General features: G+C 42.9%; 1 protein-coding gene across 16 annotated transcripts in view; it reads right to left on the reverse strand.

Annotated features, from left to right (window-relative positions):
• The window catches only part of LOC102698598 (nesprin-1), a 223,230-nt gene that overhangs the window by 147,891 nt on the left and 53,267 nt on the right, over positions 1 to 22,072 (reverse strand). For 13 of the 16 annotated variants that reach the window (XM_015347237.2, XM_069178700.1, XM_015347256.2 and 10 more), the window contains 13 exons: positions 16,260 to 16,367; positions 15,292 to 15,429; positions 13,099 to 13,263; positions 12,352 to 12,464; positions 11,912 to 12,080; positions 10,674 to 10,770; positions 8,401 to 8,421; positions 7,463 to 7,665; positions 6,817 to 6,981; positions 6,238 to 6,390; positions 4,996 to 5,139; positions 2,881 to 3,048; positions 1,261 to 1,419 (listed from right to left, as the gene is read on the reverse strand). In XM_015347237.2, the coding sequence (XP_015202723.2) occupies positions 1,261 to 1,419; positions 2,881 to 3,048; positions 4,996 to 5,139; positions 6,238 to 6,390; positions 6,817 to 6,981; positions 7,463 to 7,665; positions 8,401 to 8,421; positions 10,674 to 10,770; positions 11,912 to 12,080; positions 12,352 to 12,464; positions 13,099 to 13,263; positions 15,292 to 15,429; positions 16,260 to 16,367 (1,803 nt within the window). The remainder of the gene's footprint in view (positions 1 to 1,260; positions 1,420 to 2,880; positions 3,049 to 4,995; positions 5,140 to 6,237; positions 6,391 to 6,816; positions 6,982 to 7,462; positions 7,666 to 8,400; positions 8,422 to 10,673; positions 10,771 to 11,911; positions 12,081 to 12,351; positions 12,465 to 13,098; positions 13,264 to 15,291; positions 15,430 to 16,259; positions 16,368 to 22,072) is intronic. The other 3 variants (XM_015347318.2, XM_015347323.2, XM_015347246.2) reach the window with 1 other exon arrangement.

Raw genomic sequence — 22,072 nt, forward strand, 5'->3', positions numbered from 1 at the left:
CTGCTGTCCCAGGAAACACACAATCTCATTACAACATCTCACAGGGATAGAACAAAGGCATATAGAGGAATATTCAGACAACATTTTCAAACCATCAAAAATAAAATTGCTTAAATATTTAAGTGTGGCATTTAGTTCACAGCAGTTTAAGAACTCTTATAAAACACCCAATAACTGGATACATCTAATTAAAATCATCTGGACTGTAGATGATACAGTATTAAACAGCTTTTAATTTTCAGAGCCAGATGGAAAAAGAATGGCCTGTCTCAGCACAAACACATGACAATTGCCAGTTACTGTATGTTGGTGGTACAGTATGTGTACCATATTTACAGCGAATACGTGCACTTTGCCATTTACTGTACATTGCTAGCTTGGCATTTAAAATACAAGTGCAATACAGCATAAGAGTTATTGTAGGAGGTACAGTAGCTGAATGCTGAGAAATTACAGCAAGAAGGTGTTTGGGGAATTGTGGCTCTTCTAAAAAACGTAACCTCTATTCTAAGGAGAAAAGCAAGTGTTCAAGAGCAAAAACACAGCTTATCCAACCATGATAATAAAGGATGCATGGAATTTGATTTACTGATGAAAAATGAGAAATAGGACAAACAGTCTCTGCTCCTGGATGGTAAAAAATGAGACTGTTATTAAGAATGCAAGTATGAGCAAACCAATGATATTTGACAATGTTCTTAATTATTCATTTTGAATTACGCATCACCCACAGATTTATAAAACATGAAAGTGTGTTTCTTATTCATAGAATGGGTTGATTATTAGAATAAGCAGCTTATTTAGATGACATGATTCCAGTATGATGCGGAAATCAGAAAATACCAAAGAACATACCAAATTTATAAATGGGGACAATAAAGAAAGTATGGTCATTCAAAAAGGCAGGTGGTGTAATTGCATTCATGTATTGTTCCTCTTCAATGTGACATTCTTCGGCAAAATGTGTGCCTTAACACATGACATTCTGACTCATATGCATATCATTTTTTTTTTTTATCCTGATCTTCTTCAAAAGCAGGGCACAAAAATGTTATGGAACATTTCAGAAACAGTAGAGTATAGCTTGTGTCAATATGAGAAGCTGCTGTTTGGAGAAAACAAAATAACTTGATCATCAAACATCTGGTATTTGGAAAAAGGTTTCAGTCTATCCTGCTCTCAGAAGAGACATTTTACACCTGAAAAGATCTCGGAGATAGAGATCAGGTGGCCGAAGCTGGAAACTGTAAAGTGGCTAACCTGGGAAGTGGCCTGCAGCTCAGTTACCCTCTTTTGAAGAAGAGCCTTATCGAACTGCCGCAGGGTCTTGCTGCTGGCCAGGGTCCTCTGAATAGCTTGGTTGTTCTTCTCAATCAGTGCTAAAGATTTCTTGCAGTTTTGTTGGCAAATAAGTAACTCCTGGAATCCATGAACAAAGAAATAAACCAGCATGCAAATGAACATTCCATAAAACATGTACGATCAAAGTATGCACACTTTCCCCAACAAGGGGAGTTACTCAACGTAATGGGCCAGAAAAATTTCAAAAAACCATAGTTTTGGTTGGAAGCTATTTACAGGAATCTCTACAGGTAGACTGACACATCGGACAGCCCTGTAGAGACATACTGTACATGGAACAACTTTCAGACATCATATCAAATGGCAATAGTCAACCCAGCAGCACTGAAAACAGGAAATTCACTGAAGCCTTAATTTCTGTAGATTTAAATTTCTACATTTTAATGCATTTAACCACATGGGTACACAAGTTGGAGGATGTATATTTTTCTAAAAATGTACATATTTCTGGCTTTTTTGTTCAGAATCTAATCCCAACTCAGTCATCACTCCATAAAAAACCAAACATTTTCCAATGTAGAGAAATGATCCATAAAGCTTATTGTTGTCTTTGCAAAGTAACATTTTTCATATATGCTATTCTGTTAAAACAATGTGCCCAATACAATCATCTAAACACTGAAATGAGACCACTAATACAAATCCATGAATTAAGTTAATGAACGTTTATAGCTAGCAAGCTTTAGCAAAAAAAAAAACATGCTTGGAGCATCTTGGAGCTACTGTACTTTTGTTAACTACTGTCTGTGCCAGCTCCATTTCTTCACAGGACATGTCAGAAGAGCTTCTGCAATTTATTGAGCACACGGTTTTGTTAACAGCAGTTTAAAAAGAAAGAAACACACCTTTCCCTGAATAACAAAAGCCTAAATTGGCAGATTGTAAAGAAATACTATTTTGTTTTCCCTGTTTTTTTTCACAAGGCCTTCTTTTTTTTTGCAAGTTCTTTCATATACACACACAGTACTTACCTGGATAATTAAGCAAGGATAGAATCATGAAAACACTGATGATTGTCTTATTATTAGTTGTGGTTGTGTTTGAATGTTTTATGTGTGGATGCACAATTGTCCTCTGTTTGCCTTTTGTATATTCCACCATTTTGAAACCTGTTATACCATGCTTGACCACTACATAAATGGAAAGTTACCTGTCCATCAGAGGGAGTTGGGTGGGGCCTAGAGCATTTAAACCTGGCCCTTGGGACAGAACTAATTAGTATGGTGGAGTTCTGCTTGATAGAAGGAAGTAAGTTTCTGTGTGTTCAGAGTTGTTTTGAGTCAAAGCCTGTCTTTTTAGTAAATATTGTTTTTGTTTTATTTAGTAAATTGAATAGAACCTTTCTACTGTTGGGATTTGGTTTATTTTTATGACTATTGAAACCCCTTAAATAAAAACAGGGTGTTATGTCATATGGATTAAGAGTTAAACCATTTTTATCAGACAAGCACACACAATGTCTACACAGTAATCCCCTACCTTGTTAGTATCCATGGTGACCAGATCGTTATTTCTCACCTGACACTTCTGCTTGAAGTCCCCAGAGGCTTCAGAGTCTCTGCCAGCAGTGATGTGGCTGGCCTTCTCCAGAGACTGATAGAAACTGGTTATCTGCTTCTCTGTTTCCTCCAGAGGAGATAGCAAGGACTGTGACTCACGCAGCAAAGGCAAGTATCGCTCTCTTATCTGCCATTCAAAGAAAAAGGAGACACTTAGCTGTCTCTGCATTAGCAGCAATGAGCCATAATCACTTTGCAGTTCTAACACTAAATAAGATGCAGCTTGGTCTGTGGTGAAATGGGGAAATGTCCAAGGAAAACTTGTTTGTCAACCACTAGGCTCTGCTCTCCTTTTTGGATCAGAATTTCCAAAGCCAATGGCCTACTACCCTAGTATGGTACTGGGCACACTGCACTGTAGGAGGTAATGTCTTTAGGATGAGTTGTTAAACAAAGGTTCTAATTACTTTGCCAGTGAAGATCCCAAGGTTAATCCCACTTTCCTGGTTAAATTCCACCTTGGGCTTGTACAATTGGGCCCAACTACATTTTCTTTTCCTCCCTTAATGGTTTAAAGCAGTGGTTGTCAAACTGTAGTATGTGTACCACTGGTGGTATGTGGAGCGCCCCCAGGTGGTATACCAAATGACCATGGAAATTTGTTGTGTGCACAGAAAAATTTGAATTAAATTGAATAATTAAAAAATGTTTTTTTTTACCATTTTTTGTGTAAATTACATAAACCTGTAATTTATGTATTTGGTTTCAGAAAGCTTGAGATCTGTTGTCATATTTTCTATTTTAATAAAATTAGATATTTTAAGCCTATGTACTTCGATACAGCGTACGGTAATACTTGAGTGGACATAAGGGCTACCATACCTTATACCATTCCTATACCATTGAGTAGGAATGCGTGTTACGAATCTAAGTGACCAATTGTATTAATATAAGTTATCTTTAGCAAATAGGGAGATAGGAGGATGTATGATTTTGGAACACAGCCAATCTTGTAAGCACAGGAAAGTGTGATAGATAACAGAAAAATATTTAATGACTGTTCTAGGTTTATTACTTTGAGAAAAATACACTGCGCATCTGTGTGTTTTGTTCCCATGCACGTGAAATAAAAACTTCTTTTAACTTCTGAGACAGACTCCTGACTGTCTTTTCAGGCTGCTGTGTATCATCCGTGTGGGGGCCACACTTCAGAAGTGGGTCTCCTTTACAGTATGTGAAGTGCTTTGGGAGTTTTGGGATGGAGAGTACTAAACACAGTACATGTAAATTGCTGAGCCTTTACTACCATCAAAATACCTCGCAATCTTTCTCAAGAATACATTTTTTAAACTATTTAAAGGGCACTATCAGTTGATCAGCTGCAAAAGAGCATACGGACACTTACCACTAGATTCTTCAATAGCTTCTATCCACAAGCAGTGAGACTGGCGAACACATTTAGCCATCCCCCTCGGACCACACCCACACCATCACCATCTACCTCATTGTAATTTATTTATTGTACGTCTCCAGTCATTGTTTACATGTCTGTATTGTTTACATTCAAACTGCCTGCATGTTTACTTGCACATTGTCTATTGTTTGCACATTGTCTTGATGCACTGTTTGCACTTTGTTTTGTTTTTACACTTGTTTTACAATCGAGAGACTTTCTGTAAGTAAGAATTCCATTGTACCAGTACCGGTTACATATGGCAATAAAGTTCAAGTTCAAGTTCAACTGCTAAAAGTTAACTGATACCACTGCGGTATGCCACTAACTTATCTAAAATGATAAAGGATCAGATCTCAACTGCATTAGCTGTAATGTTGAAGAACAAAACTTTATAGAAGTATCCCAGAGCTAAGGTAGTGGTGGAGAGGAGAAGACACAAGAGAGGAAAAATCTCAACTGCCAAAGGAAAAGTACCCAGAAATAAAAAGATAGCAGCAAGACTAAGGTTGGATTGGGCAGCTGTAATTTTTCCAAATGTACCATATTATCAAGTACTTTTCCTATTGAGATTTACTGATCTTTGTCAGTATGAATAATGAAGGTGACACCATGCCTCACTGGACTCTATGATCCCACCCTTACAGCCACACTAGTTGTGTGGGGGTCTGACTCCGGTACCTTGCTTAGCTGCTCCTTGATCGTTCCCATTGCTCCGAGCATCTGGTTGGCCTCCTCCTCAGGAGTGTCCTTGGTGAGCAGCTGAGCATTCCTGGTAGCCGCTTTATACTGGGCTTCCATGACTGGCACCTTCTGCTTCACGTCCTGCATGATGACACAGTGAAAGGGAGTGAGAGGGGCTGCTTAGCACACAGCGAGGAGGGAGGGCTGACGGACAGCTCCCACTTTGAACCATTAAAAATAAACTCGATAGTTCAATTTTTCTTTCCTTGCTGAAACAGTAGATGACTAATCTAGAAATACTGCGTAGAAATACGCAGAGGATACTTGGCTCTTTCCCTTTAAACATTTCTCCGATATTTTTTTAACATTTCTCCTTTAACACGTTTGTTGCTGAAAGGTATGACTTAAAATGCTAAATTGCACTGTTTGAATTGAAAATGTATATTGTTTCTCCTGATAACGATAGTGGATTTCCAGCTTGGATAGAACATTTTAGCTTTATTCTTGGTTATGGGGGAAAAAATGTGAAAGGAAATTATTAAGGCAATACATCTTGACAGGAAATTTAAGTTTAAGGGTCTATTTTTAAGTGATAACTGTTGGTGTCAACCATTTTAAAGGAGAAATTCCAAAAAAATATTGGAAATGTTGAAATCAACATTTGAGGTGGAGGTGTATTGTAAACCTGATAATGTGCTGTAAATGGTCAAATATTTCAGTATTATCTCATTTTGAAGTATAGAATCAATCTGCCTTTCAATATAAATCTCTTGTAGCTATTTCTTCTGGAATAAGTCCTTCCCCATTATTTTGTTTACACTGTATGCTCCATCATTACAAACATTTGCATTCATTCACCTTCCCATTCAGGTCAACAGCCTTTGTGCCAACACATGAGGGATAAGGATCTTGCCTGCTTTCCTCTGAAACATACACGGTCAGAGACAGTGATTCTTGTTCACACAGTGCTCACAGCAGAGAGCTCATTGATTGGACATGCCTCTGCCCAACAAACACATCACATTCAACCACAGAGTCATAAAGGCCATAGTAGCTCAGTCAGAATACTGATCTCAAGCATGCCTATATCTGGCGTGCATTTTGGCTTGGGGAATCTCAATTCCATTCCATTCAGGGCCCGGGTGTTAAGCAATAAGTTGTGGAAAACTGGATTCAACCTTCCAATGGAGATTTTTACTTAGCTGGCATTACTTGGGAATCGTTCTTACACTTTCTTACCTCAATATCTTGCACAAAAGTCCTCACATTCAAAAATGACACTTGGACAGGGGCCGTCATTTTTTCATTCGCAGTGTCGACAAATGATTTCAGAGCAGACATTCCATCCTGGTATTCTTTCCTCAATTTGTCCACTTCATCAGCTCTTGCATACTGCCATAGTGTGAGGAAACAATTAGAAGGATAACAGTTAACTACACTGCTTCATTAGCAATGGTTCTAAAACCATAACTTTCAAGGTTGTGTGTTACAGAAATGTCCCCCAAATTCATTTTGACCCCAAAATTAATTTTGAAGAAAACATTATTACATCAATACATTATTACAATTATGTATTGAGGAGTTTTTTTACTAGCTGTCTTCCCATACTTGCAACTGTCCAACTTATTAATTGAACTACTGAAACATGAGCTATTTTAGTGAATCCACTCTATATCTTAGCTGTATGATTTTTTTTTGTCTGTTGTAAATCTTTTTACAAGATGCTTTGAAAGAGACCAGTGCTGAAACTCTGTTATTGAGCTTGTTTCATGATGGATTCAGCGATTGAAATAATTTTGTTGTCTGCAGAGGACTTACTTGTTTGACTTTAACAAATAGCTCTCTCCATCTTCCATTAAGCAGCAGCAGCTGCTGTTTCAGGTCCCGGGAGACTGTTTCATCGCAGGTTTCGATGAGAAAGTTGCCTGCATCGTTCATGGCCGTGTGCTGCTGGATCCAGTGAGGCAAGTTCCTGAAGAACTCCTAAGGGCAGGAATAGTGTGGAATTAGAGAGAATGAAACACACTCACTACCACACAGAAGGCTGTCTTGGGACAAGAAAGGGGCTGGCTGCTCATAATGACTTTTGACTTTCCTTCTTTTTGGAGGGAAGAAAACATTAATAGGATAATGGCTCCCAAGGTTATTTACGAATGGGAAAAATAGTAAAAAAGTTTTAAAATGAAAATTCGTGTAGTAGACTACACAAAGAAAACAACTCCTGTTGACAAAGCATCGTCAGAGTAAAACAGGTAATTTACACTCCAAATTTCATATAACAGTTTAGATTTGTGTTTCTATCAGTTACATCAAATACTAACAATAGCATAATCACAATTTCTATTTTTCTTGTCTTCAGAAAATCAGACTCCTAAGGCTTGCCGAATTCTCTGCTCAGGCTTAAATCTAAACTGGTTTTCTCTTATTTCGAGAGATGGAATAAACAGGTCGAATGCAGACCTACCCGTTTGGCATTTTCAGGCTGGTTCAGCACTTTCTCCGCATCCTCCAGCCAGGCCTGCAAGCCTGCCACTGTGCTGCTGTACTTCTCCCAGTTGGAGATCACCTCCTCCAGCATGCTCCGCACACTTCGCACCTCTACAGACAAGTTCCTCCACTGGGCCGTTGTGTCGCTCAAGAACTTACTCACCCCTTCCCCTTCTTCAGCTAGAAAAGGACATGTCATCGGTAACGCCAAGAAAAACCATCAACATCCTTTCTTCTTGTTCATTTAATAGTTTCCAGGTCAACAGCAAAGCAGCCTCCATAAATCATTCTCCTTATTTTTCCACTTAAAGTAAACTGTCCACATTAAAAGTGCAGGCATTTTAAGGAAACATTAGTTAGTAGAGGGGAAGTGCAAAAGTCTAAAATTAGGCAATTAAATTTTGGTGCAGAAAATGTTTCTGAAGTTGAATTTGTATTACCACTTTTATAGTGATCCTGAACAACAAATAGACGTGTGCAGTCAATGAAAATGTCAGTCCCAATAAAAAATGGTTGGTGTTCAATATCTGTTCACCCTAGTACAAAGACTGAAATTAGTATCATTGAATTATTTCATGAAGTAACACAAAGTTAAGGAAAGGTATGATTTAAGTGCTCTAGAATTTCAAATCTTGGACTAAGGGCAAATTTCTGGTTCAATGCGTGGAGAATAGAAATGAAGGTTTTCATGCACAAGTTTAAAGAAATTTGATCTGGTGACTTTCTATTGTAATTATCATGTTTTAATCTACAGATTCTTTAATCGGATATGAGTGGGATCAGACTTGGAGACGGCGTGGAGGAACAGGTGAGGAATATGCAACCAAACCTGCCAGACTGAAGGTGTCAATCAATCACAGTGAGTAAGTGTGGCCCCATTTTGCAGCCAGGTGTTAATTATGTAGCTACACTTACCTCTCCTACTGATCCTAAACCCTAGAACAGGAAGCTAACAGTTAGTTAACTTGCGTTATGCTGGTGAGGAGCTTCTATTTTTTTAAGTTGAAATTGCCAGTTATTTTAAATACCCATCATGGTTACCATGAGGGTAACAACACCCTAACTGACCTGTGAAGTCCAGCTTTGAACTAGAAATCTCAAGATTAAAAGGTCTCATGTGCATTTCAAGTCATAATTTTCTTGTCCATAAGATTAGTACCGGGTGTTATTTTTGTTTCATTATGTTATCTGTTCTTAAGATTTCTGTCTATTGGTATAATAGTTAGAATGGCTTTAATTCCAAACTGAAGAGCAACTTTGATCACTTAATCTCAATCACAAGGTTAACAGTACGTCTCAGGCAAGAAAATCATTTAACTGTTTTTTTTTAAGTCGCAAATTCAAATGCAGAATCAGTAGCAACTACAAAGTTGTGTTCTTCTCATTGTTTCAGACCACCGGTCTGCCCTCCAACCGTGGTCAGAAAGTTATTTCCACATAGCTGCAGAAAGAGTGAGAGCTCACATGTGTGACGACATACGCCTGCTCAGACTGCAGTGGGCCTAAATACAAATGAGAGACCCCTCTGTGCAGTTTGCCACAGTTCAAAAGGCTGCAAAACAGTTACTGTTTAGATTACAACTGCCCAGTCTCCAAATCCTGTGGTGGGTGTTCTTTCGGATACAACTGGTAATATTTGCTTTGAAATTAACACTGGAATTTCATAAATTTAAAAAAATTAACTACATACAGTATACTGTAATTAAGTCACCTAAAACTGAGATTATAACACACAGAGATCAGCATCTTCGGCAGCACTTAAAACAATGTAGAAAATAACTGTTAGAAGGATGCTGTGTAAAGCCCACTTACTGGGTGACTGAAATGGATGCAATAACACTGTAATTATTTTTGTTGCCAAGGGTTTAATAAGTACTTTGAAGAATAGTTAGAAGGAGTTAATTACACGGATAACCCTCTCAGAATGTACAATTTCACATCTTTCGCATGTAAGTCCAAACACAAAAAAGCCTTAGCTAATTACTTTAAAATTGCATTTACTACCTATCTGAAAGAATGCCAACTCCTGACTGGCACCTGAATAAAAACCTTTCAGACAAATGCTGTAATTTTATCTCTTTACCTTAGTTAAGTAGTGTCGGAGAGATTTAAAACCTGTAATTTTCACAGGAACACAAGAAACATTTCTGACGAGAATAGACCATTCTGCACTTCAGAGCTAATCATTCGAACATATGAAATTTAGGAAAATTAATGTCTGTAATGAACATTTCCTTTTTATTCTCCTGAGTGAATTTAGTTAAGAGCTATAGATAATAGTCCATATTATTTGTTCCCTTTAAACTTTTGCAACTCTCATTCAAGTCTCACCCACAGACAAGTTTCCAAAGATTGAAGAAGTCATAGCAGTCTTGTTGTCCTTCTCTATGACATATCCACAGCATATTATTATTTATGATGTGGAGATCAGAATACCTAGATCACATTATGGTTTACTGTAATCTTTCTTGACTAATGTTCTGTGTGCCACACTGTTCGTTAAATATTTGCTTGTGTATAACAATTGTTTTGTTAAACACAAAGATAACCAGTCTATAATTTCCTGGATTATTGAGATGCCCTTGTTCTATGTCCCTCTATCTATTCTATAAATGTTCATTGAAATATTACCAGTATTTAATGGCATAAGAGACTCTTTCCTTGGTCTACTTATCTTGATGTATTTAAGTCAAATACATATCTTTGTGGTATACAGTATCATCACTATCTTAAGTGATCATTATCCAGAAAGGTAGACTTCAGCAGATAATGCAATACATTTGTATTAATTACACTCATAATTAATTCATAATATTAATTGTATTCATTCATCTCAAGATTAGTTTTTGCATCTTTAGAAATAGCTTTTAGCAATACAACCTTTTTCACAATGTATGATGTTTTCATTATTTTCATAATTAATTGTATAAACAGCTTCATCACACTTAAATACTGTATGTTAAATAAGTACAAGCAGAATGTACACAATGTTTCAGCTGTAGAGCCATCTTCGGGGGTCTTCGGCCTGAAGAAGGCTCCACAGCTGAAACATTGTTTCTTTTCTTCTCTTTTCAGCATGGAACGAACCTTTACTTTTTTTCTATGCAGCTTACGCATGCTGATGTAGCTACAGTACCTACTAGAACGTTTCATGCAAAATATACAACTGCATTGCTGTTAATTCTTACCTGAACCATCTGATTTTACATATAATTCAGCTGTCTGTTTCAGAGTTTGGTAGGTCATCTCATATTGTTCAAAGAACTTATGTCCTTCAATAAATGACTACAGGAAAGAAAAAAATAATATTTCATTAGAAGCACATTTCAATTAATCACATTACTCAAATGCAAGCTTTTAATATACATATCGGCTCTTTGAAATGTGTAAGGTTACAGTATGTCTCACTTGTAATAGCTTTAAAACACCAGCCATGTGGACACTACATGAAATAAACTCCAAGATAAAAAAAAAGCCATGCTTGACACTGGAAACAAAAGCAGGTGCCACAAACAGAATCTAGGTCTCTCTAAAAGATTCGTGCATATGTCTTCAAATCAGAGTGTTAAAGGGGCTTGCTTCCTTTATCACATAAATCATTTTTTTTTTAATCTGACTTAGCATTTCTTGGCAAGGTAACCAACCCGTTTCAGTTTTGCGGTGGGTGAAGATGGAAAGCAAAAAACATGAGACTTTGACATTATTACATGAAAATGGAAAGATTTCCTCGTGAGGGTTATTTGTTTTGGGCAGCATGGTGGCACAGTGGTTAGTACTGTTGCCTAGGAGCTCTGCAAACCTGGGTTCAATTCTGGACAGAGTTTGAACAGAGTACGAAAAAAATAGTTTCATTATCTTCTGGGATAACTAGCCCTGGCATGAGTTTGCAGTTAATGGGGACTCCCCTCCACCACCACCAATGTACAGCCTCCACCTGGATGATGCAATAGCAACCATAGTGCACCAGTACACTCACCACACATCAGCTATCAGTGGTGAGAGAGCAGAGTGATGAAGAGAATTCAGAGACAAAGATTATTAGGAGGCCATGATTGGTAAAGGTCAATGGGAAATTTGGCCTGGATGCTGGCGTAACACCCCTACTCTTTTTTTCAGAAACACCCTGCAATTTTTAAATGAGCACAGAGAGTCAGGACCTCACCCGAAGGACGGCACCTTTTTACAGTACAGTGTCCCTGTCACTATACTGGGGCATTAGGACCCACAAAGACTGCAGGGTGAGCGCCCCCTAACACCACTTCCAGCAGCATGTTTAGCTTTCCCAGGAGGTCTCCCATCCAGGTACTGACCAGGCTCACACCTGCTGAGCTTCAACAGGGTGCCAGCTGTGAGTTGCAGGGTGATATGGCTGCTGGCCATAGAGCTGGTTAGAGCAAAATATTCTGATATTTTTTCATCTACTCACAACGTAGTTCTGTAAAAGAAGCTCCACTGATTCTTTTCTGCCATATTTGATGATCCAGGACTTCAGCTTGGATTCTGCCAGCATTAAAAATGCCAGCAGGCGATACTTCATTTCCCAGAATTCTAGTTTGATTAGATGGGCTTGAGATGTTGTGGACACATAATTTAATCTGTAAATAAAATAAAAGAAGAATAAAAACAAACTGACTTGTGAGGCAAAATTTCTTTTCAGAAATAAGGTGTTGTCTAAAACAGTTTTGTCTCTTTCTTTTTTCCTCTTCATTAAACCTCAGAATAAATACGATGCAAGGTATTCAGTTTGTACTGTATATGCAAGACATTTTACAAGATTTGACTGAGACAACAGAAGAGGAAGACGGATGTAATAATCAGTAAACTTGTGCTGAGTAAACTCGGGAGTATGAACAAAGCAGGACGAACCTCTCTGCCATGTCTTCAAGCTGCTCCATGGGGATGAGGACTCCGTTAACAGAGCCATCTCGGTGGATCTGTTGGAAAGTCAGCTTGTGTCCCTCTAGACTGTTCAGCATGTCCTGTTTACAGGGAGACAAGAGACCAGTGACAGGTGAGCTGCCTCTGAGAAGGTATGTGGTGAAGCTAAGCATCTCTTCAGACACAGCTAATGTTATCACATTTGTATTATGTAGCCATTGGCATTCATCTGACTGGCAATAAGTACATGAGCGCAGGTGAAAACTTCTAATGTCAAATGTGTAATATATTTGTAGCGATTTTGTGCTTGAAATCAATTTTTAACATCCCTAAATACATGTAAACCACTTTACATATCAGTATCAACTTGTCATGATTAGCATGTGATCAGAATGTTTCTCAATCCATTCTAGTGGCAATAGTGACAATATTCAAAGACAATTTCTATGTTGTGTTATTTCTAATGAAAAACACAGCAACTGTTCTTTGTATGACAGAAAACTAAACCAGGGAAATGGAAAGGTTAATTTTTTTTCAGGTTTCCATTGTTGGGGTTTTAATCAAAAAAGAAGGTCTAGCACTTGATATACTGTAACAGTAAATGTTAACAAGGTTGTCGTAAAATTGTATATAAAGCTCTGTTATTCATTCCATTACTAAGGCAAGGAGTAATATTTTCAAGGAGCTGATCTGGTTTCATGGAAAGTGTTGAGAAGCGAACAGTATGAACTGTACCTTGTGCTGTTCCAGTTTCCTATGGATCACATTGGCTGTTTCCTCGTGGGCCTGCTGGATGGCGATGTCCTCTCGCAGGGCTACCTCTGCTCTGTGCAGCCAAGCGCCGATCACGCCCAGGGAGCCAGGCAGAGACTTGTCCAGATGAACATGCCACTCCAGCAGCTGGAAGAGACAGGGCAGAATTGAATCCTGGCGTGTGAATCCTCTCCGGCACTTTGAAAGGCAACATTAACGCTCCAGACTATCTGAGCAACAGCTTGAAGTTGCGCTTCTTTTTAAAAACCTGAGCCAAACAATTTCTCTGAAAAAATAGAAGCCACTTATAAACAAGGTAGAGGGACCATGGGATGGATTAGTATAACTTAAATCTCGAAGGAGAATAGCAATAGTAACCATAGGTATCAAAACAGTTCTTCCCCCAAGTTAATAGAAATACTGTATGAAAGTAATTATGGAACATTAAGACTCCGGTACATCACAGCAATATTATCAACCTCATCTGTTTATCTTGTATGTTTTTTTGTTTTTCTCAATAGGTTTGTTTGTAATATCATTGAAATGAATGGTGATCAATGATATCATTTGTATTTCTAGTGAAAATGTACATACGTGAGAATTTCATCTAAGATATCTATAAGTATATGTACACAAGAATGCTTTAGAAATCTTTGTAGCTTTTTTCTGTTGGGTGGCTTGCAAATGGAAAGCAAAAATAATAAAAATTAAGTTGCAAAAAAAACCTGAGCCAATGTGCTTGTGATACAGTGCTACCTAGAGCTCTTCAAAGCTTTTCTCAACACATGATTGGCTTGGATACATTCCCAGTTTACAGACAACCAGCAGAACTTAAAAGAAGGACTGAAGAGCACACAGCTTATTGACTAACAAAACAGTCATTGTTCCCGTTCTGAGAGGGGTAAATTCTGAACTGCAGACGAAGAGCAGACGACTGTGTGTAAGACCTCTCCCGGCTAACGCAACTTGCAATGCAAGCCCAATGCAGCAGGGGTATTTTCGGCTGTCAGAACATAAATTGTTGTGAAAGATATTTCAGGAATGTTTGTGGGTTTTGTTTTCCTAAGGATTTAATTTTACTCAGAAGTAAGAGTCAAGAATATAACGAGAATGAATTTGCCTTCCAAGACTAAAATAAAGCAAAGGTAAATTTCCATTTGATGGAAATATTTTCCATTTCCATTTCATTAATACTTTCATAAATCTGATTTAATTATTTTTTCCTACATCTTATTTATCTATTTCTAGCAAACAGATATTGAGGATAACAGACAAGGACTCAAGGGGGGCTCTCTTTATGAAAGCAGCCTGTCAAACAATATTAGCATCAAACAAAGAAACAGGCTTATCTGCATGACTCGTGGGTTGTTCATAAATACATCCACAACCCATTAGACAGTGAGAGATTGGCAAATGAAAATATACTTATATTCTAATTATTGACCATAGTGAAAGGAGGGGGAGGGAGGGGGATTGAGTTGTATTATAAATTTCTCCAGTATATACACTCGTACAGTATATACAAATTCAAAACAACAGCATTACAATAGTCTTATTACCATATGACTAAACAAAGACCCCAGAGGGGATATGTTAATCCTCACATCACGCTTTCATTCAGGGATTTGTTTCTAAAAACATTTAAATATAGACCAGTGTCAGTTAAGTGACCTGTGCCCTTAGCAGTGAAACATACCATAATAAAATAGCAATGCATTAAGGAAAAAAATAACCTGTTTAGAAATCACAATCACGACTGCTTGTGAATACAGTAAGCAAATAAACGCAGTTTATCAATAGTAATACATGACCATTTTGGTTTTGACGTGAAACTAAACCACTCAGTGAAATCAACCAAATATAATATGCAGTGCACCTACCAACAAACACTGAAGAAAAACCATAGGAAATTTAATGATTACGCCCTTTCTTCACGCAATAAGGATCACTTGCAAAACTTTTGCTGCTGTCACAAGTATGCTGTGATAAGTTGAACCCCACCCAATTGTCCAGCACTAGAAAAGATCTGTTTCACAAACCTATAATCGTTGACATGTACTGTATTTTTACATTTGAACACATACGCAGTGTTGGTGTGAGCAACTCATATCCAGTGTTTTCTCCTACATATGGCAGTCTTGTCAGAGTATGGCGAGGCAGAGAAGCCCCTCTCACCCTGGATGACAGTCTTTCCCAAGCCTGCTTCACCACAGCCTGCTCTGACGACAGCTTGCCATCTCTCTGCAGCGGCTGAAGTGCCCCCTCCACCTGCTTCTTCTTCATCTCGTATTGCACCCGGAAACTCTTAAATGACTGCAAGGCAATGCGAAAAAACAAACTGGATCGTCAGCCCATCCACAAGCCATAGACATGCCTGCTGTCCTCGCTCTCAGTTCAGGGCATGTGGAAGCAGTGACTCGCAGCTTTTCACAAAGCACAATTCACGAAAGAAATATCTGTGTGTGGCGCCATGCAAAATAATTCAACCCCCATTTGGTTGAATTGCAAATCACTGCAATTGCTGTTTTTTTTTTAAGGTGAATGCTTTTTCATATAAATCTGAAAGCTTAAACTAACCACGTTTCTGGGCTACAGAAGTTAAATGTCAGTGAGAATGTAAACAAACGCAATTACATTTCGCAGCTGTTTCAGCGTTGTTTTGCATACATTAAGAGGCACCCGGGAAGACGTATCCAGCCGCTGTTTTAATACAGATGCAGCTCTCGGGATCTAGAAAGTGCTGCGGGCCTGGAAGAGACACCTTGAAAGCAAGGGACAACAACAACAGCGCGACGCCCACCCGCGCTGCAGCAGCTCCCACACTGACCATCTGCACGTGTGTCGCGCATGAATAGATCCGAGCTCTATTTGCAAACAATCGGGCATATGTGCTGCCTTCAGACTAACGCTGTGTGTTTGAAGATGGATGGCAACAACAAATGTGTGAGCTGCTTTGTACCCATTCTCAGCATTACAGTAATGCATATGCCATTGATTTGATGCCAAGTAATTTGGTAAACAAGGTCAGTACTGCATTATTGAGGTTTTAAACATTTTTGTGTGGAGTGCCAGCAAAAAAAAACTATCCTTGTCTGGGGATAGCATTTCATGAAGGCAATATAAACTGCCTGCCCTCTCATCACCTTGTATTTGTCCTGCAGGCTCCCCTCCACCCCCTGGCCTCGGACGAGGTCTCTCTCGAACTGCTCCAGCCAGACCCTCAGCTCCCTCAGCACCCGACGGTCCTCCTTCTGCAAGGGTGAGACATAGCGCCCTCATTCAGCCTCCAAGAAACCCAGCCACTGAAGCCCCAACAGGACTCGATTTAATCAACGACTCACCTTTTTCCTAGTCTAATAATAATAATAATTGTTTACACTTATATAGTGCTTTTTTGGACACTCAACTCAAAGCGCTTTACAGGTAATGGGGACTCCCCTCCACCACCACCAATATGCAGCCTCCACCTGAATGATGCGACGGCAGCCATAGTGCGCCAGAACGCTCACCACACATCAGTTATCAGTGGGGAGGAGAGCAGAGTAATGAAGCCAATTCATAGAGGGGGATTACTAGGAGGCCATGATTGGTAAGGACCAATGGGAAATTTGGCCAAGACACCGGGGTAACACCCCTACTCTTTTCGAGAAACACCCTGGGATTTTTAATGACCACGGAGAGTCAGGACCTCGGTTTTACGTCTCATCCGAAGGATGGTGCCTGTTTACAGTATAGTGTCCCCATCACTATACTGGGGCATTAGGACCCACATGGACCGCAGGGTGAGCACCCCTTGCTGGCCCCACTAACACCTCTTCCAGCAGCAACCTTAGCTTAGTTTTTCCCAGGAGGTCTCCCATCCAGGTACTGACCAGGCTCACACCTGCTTAACTTCAGTGGGTTGCCAGTTTTGAGTTGCAGAGTGATATGGCTGCTGGCTGATTGTCTGATCTAGTCTGATTGTCACATTTAATAAATACAATACATACCGTAACAGGACATAACAAATACCCCCTGACAGCATTCATCCTAGAAGATGGTAAATGCTTAAATTGATTGAAATTGTGATGATACTGTTTGTAATCACGCACAACATAAATATGGTTGAAAACTGACCAGCTACTCGCTGACATTTTATTATTACTTATTGTTGCTTTGGTTATTGAAGTTATGTAAAGCAATTTCAGGAGAATATTTTTCATGTGCATTGTTAATAATGTAATTTCAGCCTGTTTTCGTTTACCTTTTTTTTCTGGATAAGAATAAACCTTGTTCTTTCTAAAAAAAGAAAGCACTTTGAGGATTTATAACATGCACTCTAAAACCAGACTCTTGGAGACTCCTGGGACGTGTCAATGCTTACTTATTTTAACTTACGTGATGGAAATTTTGTCTTTCAGGTTTACCATGGTCATAATTTTCACCTCTTCTACTCTAGAATAATGTGCTCTAATAAATTTAGAGTTGTGAACCCGCATTTGACAAGTTCAGAACTCTAAACCTAAAAAGCCTGGTTTTACCTGGATGGGAGACCTCCTGGGAAAAACTAAGGTTGCTGCTGGAAGAGGTGTTAGTGGGGCCAGCAGGGGGCGCTCACCCTGTGGTCCATGTGGGTCCTAATGCCCCACTATAGTGATGGGGACACTATACTGTAAACAGGCGCCGTCCTTCGGATGAGACGTAAAACCGAGGTCCTGACTCTCTGTGGTCATTAAAAATCCCAGGGCGCTTCTCGAAAAGAGTAGGGGTGTAACCCCGGTGTCCTGGCCAAATTTCCAATTGGCCCTTATCAATCATGGCCTCCTAATAATCCCCCTCTATGAATTGGCTACATCACTCTGCTCTCCTCCCCACTGATAGCTGATGTGTGGTGAGCGTTCTGGCGCACTATGGCTGCCGTCGCATCATCCAGGTGGATGCTACACATTGGTGGTGGTGGAGGGGAGTCCCCATTACCTGTAAAGCGCTTTGAGTGGAGTGTCCAGAAAAGCGCTATATAAGTGTAAGCAATTATTAATTATTATTATTATTATTAGTTTGCTTTCTATGAACCTTTACTTTTTATCGCATGCTGCACGAATTAACAGAAATGTACAACAGGAGAATTCTTTCACATCAAAAAAGAGAGCATAAACACGAACATCCCACAAAAATTCTTTAGCATCTGCACAGGAGAGAGATTAGATTGCTAAACGCATGCTGATACTATTCCTAATGACACACTGTTTTCTTTTCTTTTTATCTGCATTGCTGTAAGATTTATCTTTTCACATTAAAAACTTTTATTCTTTTTTTTATTGTTATTATTATTTTCGGATGAGTAATTGTGCCGTTGTCACACAACGACTAGCATGCATCACCCAGATGGATGCTGTAGTTCAATGGTGAATGAAGTGGGTCCAATAATAATGTAACGCCCTCGCCTGGTGGTGAGGAGGAAGCGCCCCTAGGCGCTTATAGTACCGCTGGGCAGGCTGGGAGTTGTAGCCAGGGAGAGTCTGAGGGTCAGCACGATGACCAGCGGCTGACCCTACCTGTGTAAATAATGTCATAGTAGCTCTAGTGTCCTGTGTAGTCTTATAAGTGTATAACTTGTTGTTAAGTAATTACCAGCCTAAAGATGTGTACGTGTTCCGTCAGTCTCCTCATGTGTGTGTATATCCTGTGGTTCATTTTGATATGGTTGATAAAGAATAAAGCTATTACTTGGTTCTTAATCGCGTCTACAGAAGAACCTGTAAACGCTACTGTACATTGGTGTCAGAAGCAGGCAGGATGGACAAATCATGGCAGACATTAGCCTATTCTGTCAAGCGCCGGCTGATTCTAAAAGAGACAGAACCCATCGGCAGCGTACATACGGAGCCTGAGCAACTCCTGGGTGCGACAGGTGGCCACAGCCCTTACCAGGGCTACTCAGTAGTGGTCCTGCCGGAAGAATTGGGGCGACTGGCCACTACTCCTAGCCAGCAGATGCCCCAGAGAGAAGATACCCTCCCTGCCAGAGCCTACCAGCGATTCCCACACCCATTGGCACAGGTGCGACCCGGTCGCTACGACGGGGAAGCGCCTTAGGAAACCTATGAGGCACAGTTCCAGCTCGCGGCCCAGATGAATGGCTGGAGACGGGCAGAGATGGCCGGCCACCTGGCAGTGGCGCTGGAAGGAGCAGCCTGCCAGGTGCTCCTGGATGTCCCGGAGGAGGACCGAGGCGAATAAGCGGCGCTGGCAGCAGCTTTCCAGCGCGCTTCGGTGCGGAGGAGGCGCCGGACCTGATGCGGGAGAGATTGGCCCTGTGGCGGCGCCGACCAGGAGAGCAACTGGGCCCGGTTGCCACTGATGTCATGTTCCTCGCCCACCGAGGATAACCAGCTTTTCCCCGGGGCCACCGAGCCCGGTACTGCCGGGCACCAGAACCTCGCACTCCTCGATTGGCGTCAGGAAATGGGAACGGGGCAGCTCAGCGCAGGGATGGCCGCCCGCCCTTGAACACCTCAACTCCCGCTCCGGAGAGCGCTGTGAAGACCGGTGCCCCTCACGCCACCGTGGGGTGAGTCGGCTGTAGCCAGGGTCTGTACCTCCACTGCCAAATCGAGGACCAATCCTGCCTGGTCCTGCTCGACACCGGTTCATCGGTAACCCTACTCCAGCCGGGCATCCTCCCCGACACCGAGGGCACCAACCCCCCAGGATGGGAGGCCTCCAGCCTGTGGCTAAGGACCGTGACGGGACAGCTTGCTGCAGTCCGGGGGATACGCCTTCCGTCTAGTTTCAGCGACGCTGTGCCACCCCTGCTACCTCGCACCCATCCAGAAGGACTGCATCCTTTGGCTGGACTCACTGAAGCGAGTGGGGACTTTGCAGGACTTGGGCCAGCAGGAGTTGGTGTGGCAGGGGGAACGACTTCACCTGGTGGAGGGCAGGCCTGGCGAAGGCCGAGGGACGCGGGCTTGCCGGAACCAGGGGAAAAAGAGGCAGTGGCGACCACCAGGGCAGACTAGGCCTGTGAGCCGGGGAGCGAGCGTGCCGGATCCTGCCCCCGAGTCAGCCGGGGGGCCAGACAAGGCGGCGGCGGGGGCCGAGCGTTGCGTGGAAGCGAGGCGCGCCGCTAAGGACCTCTACCAGCGAAGCTGCGAGGGTCTCGATCAGCTCTGGTGGGGGCCCCTGTGCTGGCCTACCCTGATCTGCAGTTACCGTATGTCCTAGATACCGACGCGAGTAACTCGGGGGTGGGTGCAGTGTTGGCGTAGGAGGGGCCAGATGGGGAGCGCGTAGTGGCCTACTATAGTCGGGCTTTGACTAGGGCTGAACGGAACTACTGCATGACCCGTCGCGAGCTGCTGGAGGTGATGGTGGTGACGACGGGGGTCCACCACTTCAGGCTGTACCTGTTCGGGACCCGGTTCCGGATGAGGACCAACCATGCGTTCCTGCAGATAGAGATCCTGCAGAAGTACGACTTCACTGTCATACACCGTGCGGGGTCTCGCCATCTCAATACCGACGCTCTCTCGCGGCGCCCATGTGAGGCCGCGGACTGCTGTTACTGCGGCCGGCGGGAGCAGCATGATTGGGCCGTCCGTACCGTGACGGAAGCGAGTGCTGCAGCCATGGCCCTGGAGGGGCTGCTGGGGGTGGGCCTGTCAGACCTGGCGCAGCGACAGGCAGCTGATCCTGACATGGAGCCGGTGCTCCGCTGGAGGGCAGCAGGAGCGCTGCCTACGCGAGAGGAGCTCGCCCTGCACCCAAAGTCCGTCAAGGCCCTCTGCACCCTGTGGAAGGCCTTGGAGGTAAAGGACAGGGTGCTGTGCCAGGGGTGGCGGGTACCCTCCAGTGGCAAGGTACGGTGGCAGCTGGTGGTGCCACAGTCGCTCCGCGGGGCTGTGCTCCGAGCGGTGCACGGCCAGCCGGACGTAGGGCACTTCGGCTACAAAAAAACCCTGCAGCGTCTCCGAGGCCATTTTTATTGGGGTCTTTGCCACCGGGACGTGGAGCGTTATTGCTGAACGTGTGCGGTGTGTGTGGCACAGAAGGGCCCCCCCGAGCGCTCTCGGGCCCCCCTCCAACAACACCAGGTGGGGGCTACTATGGAGCGGGTGGGGGTGAACGTTTTGGGCCCATTTCCGCGCACTGAGGCCGGGAACCACTACGTCCCGGTGGCCATGGACTATTTTACGAAGTGGCCAGAGGCTTATGCCCTCCCGGACCAGTGCCCCCACAGTGGCCGATGCACTACTGGAGGGGATGTTTGCCAGGCTGGGGGTGCCGGAGGAGTTACACAGTGACCAGGGGTGTAACTTCGAGTCCCAGGTCTTCGCCAGAGTGTGCCAGCGCCTGGGGATCACTAAGACGCGGACCACCCTGCTGCATCCCCAGAGCGACAGGATGGTGGAGCGGTTTAATCGGACGCTCGCCACCCAGCTGGCCACCCTGGTGTCCCGGCACCAACGGGACTGGGACCGCCACCTCCCTCTTGCGCTCTGGGCGTATAGGACCGCGGTCCAGGAATCCACAAATGCTGTCCACCCCGGCCTCACTCATGCTGGGCTGGGAAATGCGAACCCCAGTGGACCTGGTCTTCGGCCCGCCGCCCGGAGGTCCTCAGGATGGTGGGCGAGGTCTGCTACCATGTCCGGTTGCGAACACGGGGTGAAAAACTTCACGGGGAGAGTGGTGGCCGTGCACCGAGACTGCCTGGCCCCCTACCGGGCCCGGGAGGAGGAGCCGTGTGGGGAGGCTCCAGAGGAGCAGCCGGGGCCAGAGCCGGCAGATAGTGGGGCATCTGTGGGTCGCCAGCCGCCACTGCGGTGCAGCGGCTGCTCATGCAGGGTTCCACAACCTTTAGCCGAGTACGAGTACAGCCTGAGGGGGGTGTTCGACTTCGGCGGGACGCCAGACGCTTCAGGGGGGGCAGTGTAACGCCCTCGCCTGGTGGTGAGGAGGAAGCGCCCCTAGG

Source organism: Lepisosteus oculatus, chromosome 2 (assembly GCF_040954835.1).
Source record: "Lepisosteus oculatus isolate fLepOcu1 chromosome 2, fLepOcu1.hap2, whole genome shotgun sequence".
Lineage (NCBI taxonomy): Eukaryota > Metazoa > Chordata > Actinopteri > Semionotiformes > Lepisosteidae > Lepisosteus > Lepisosteus oculatus.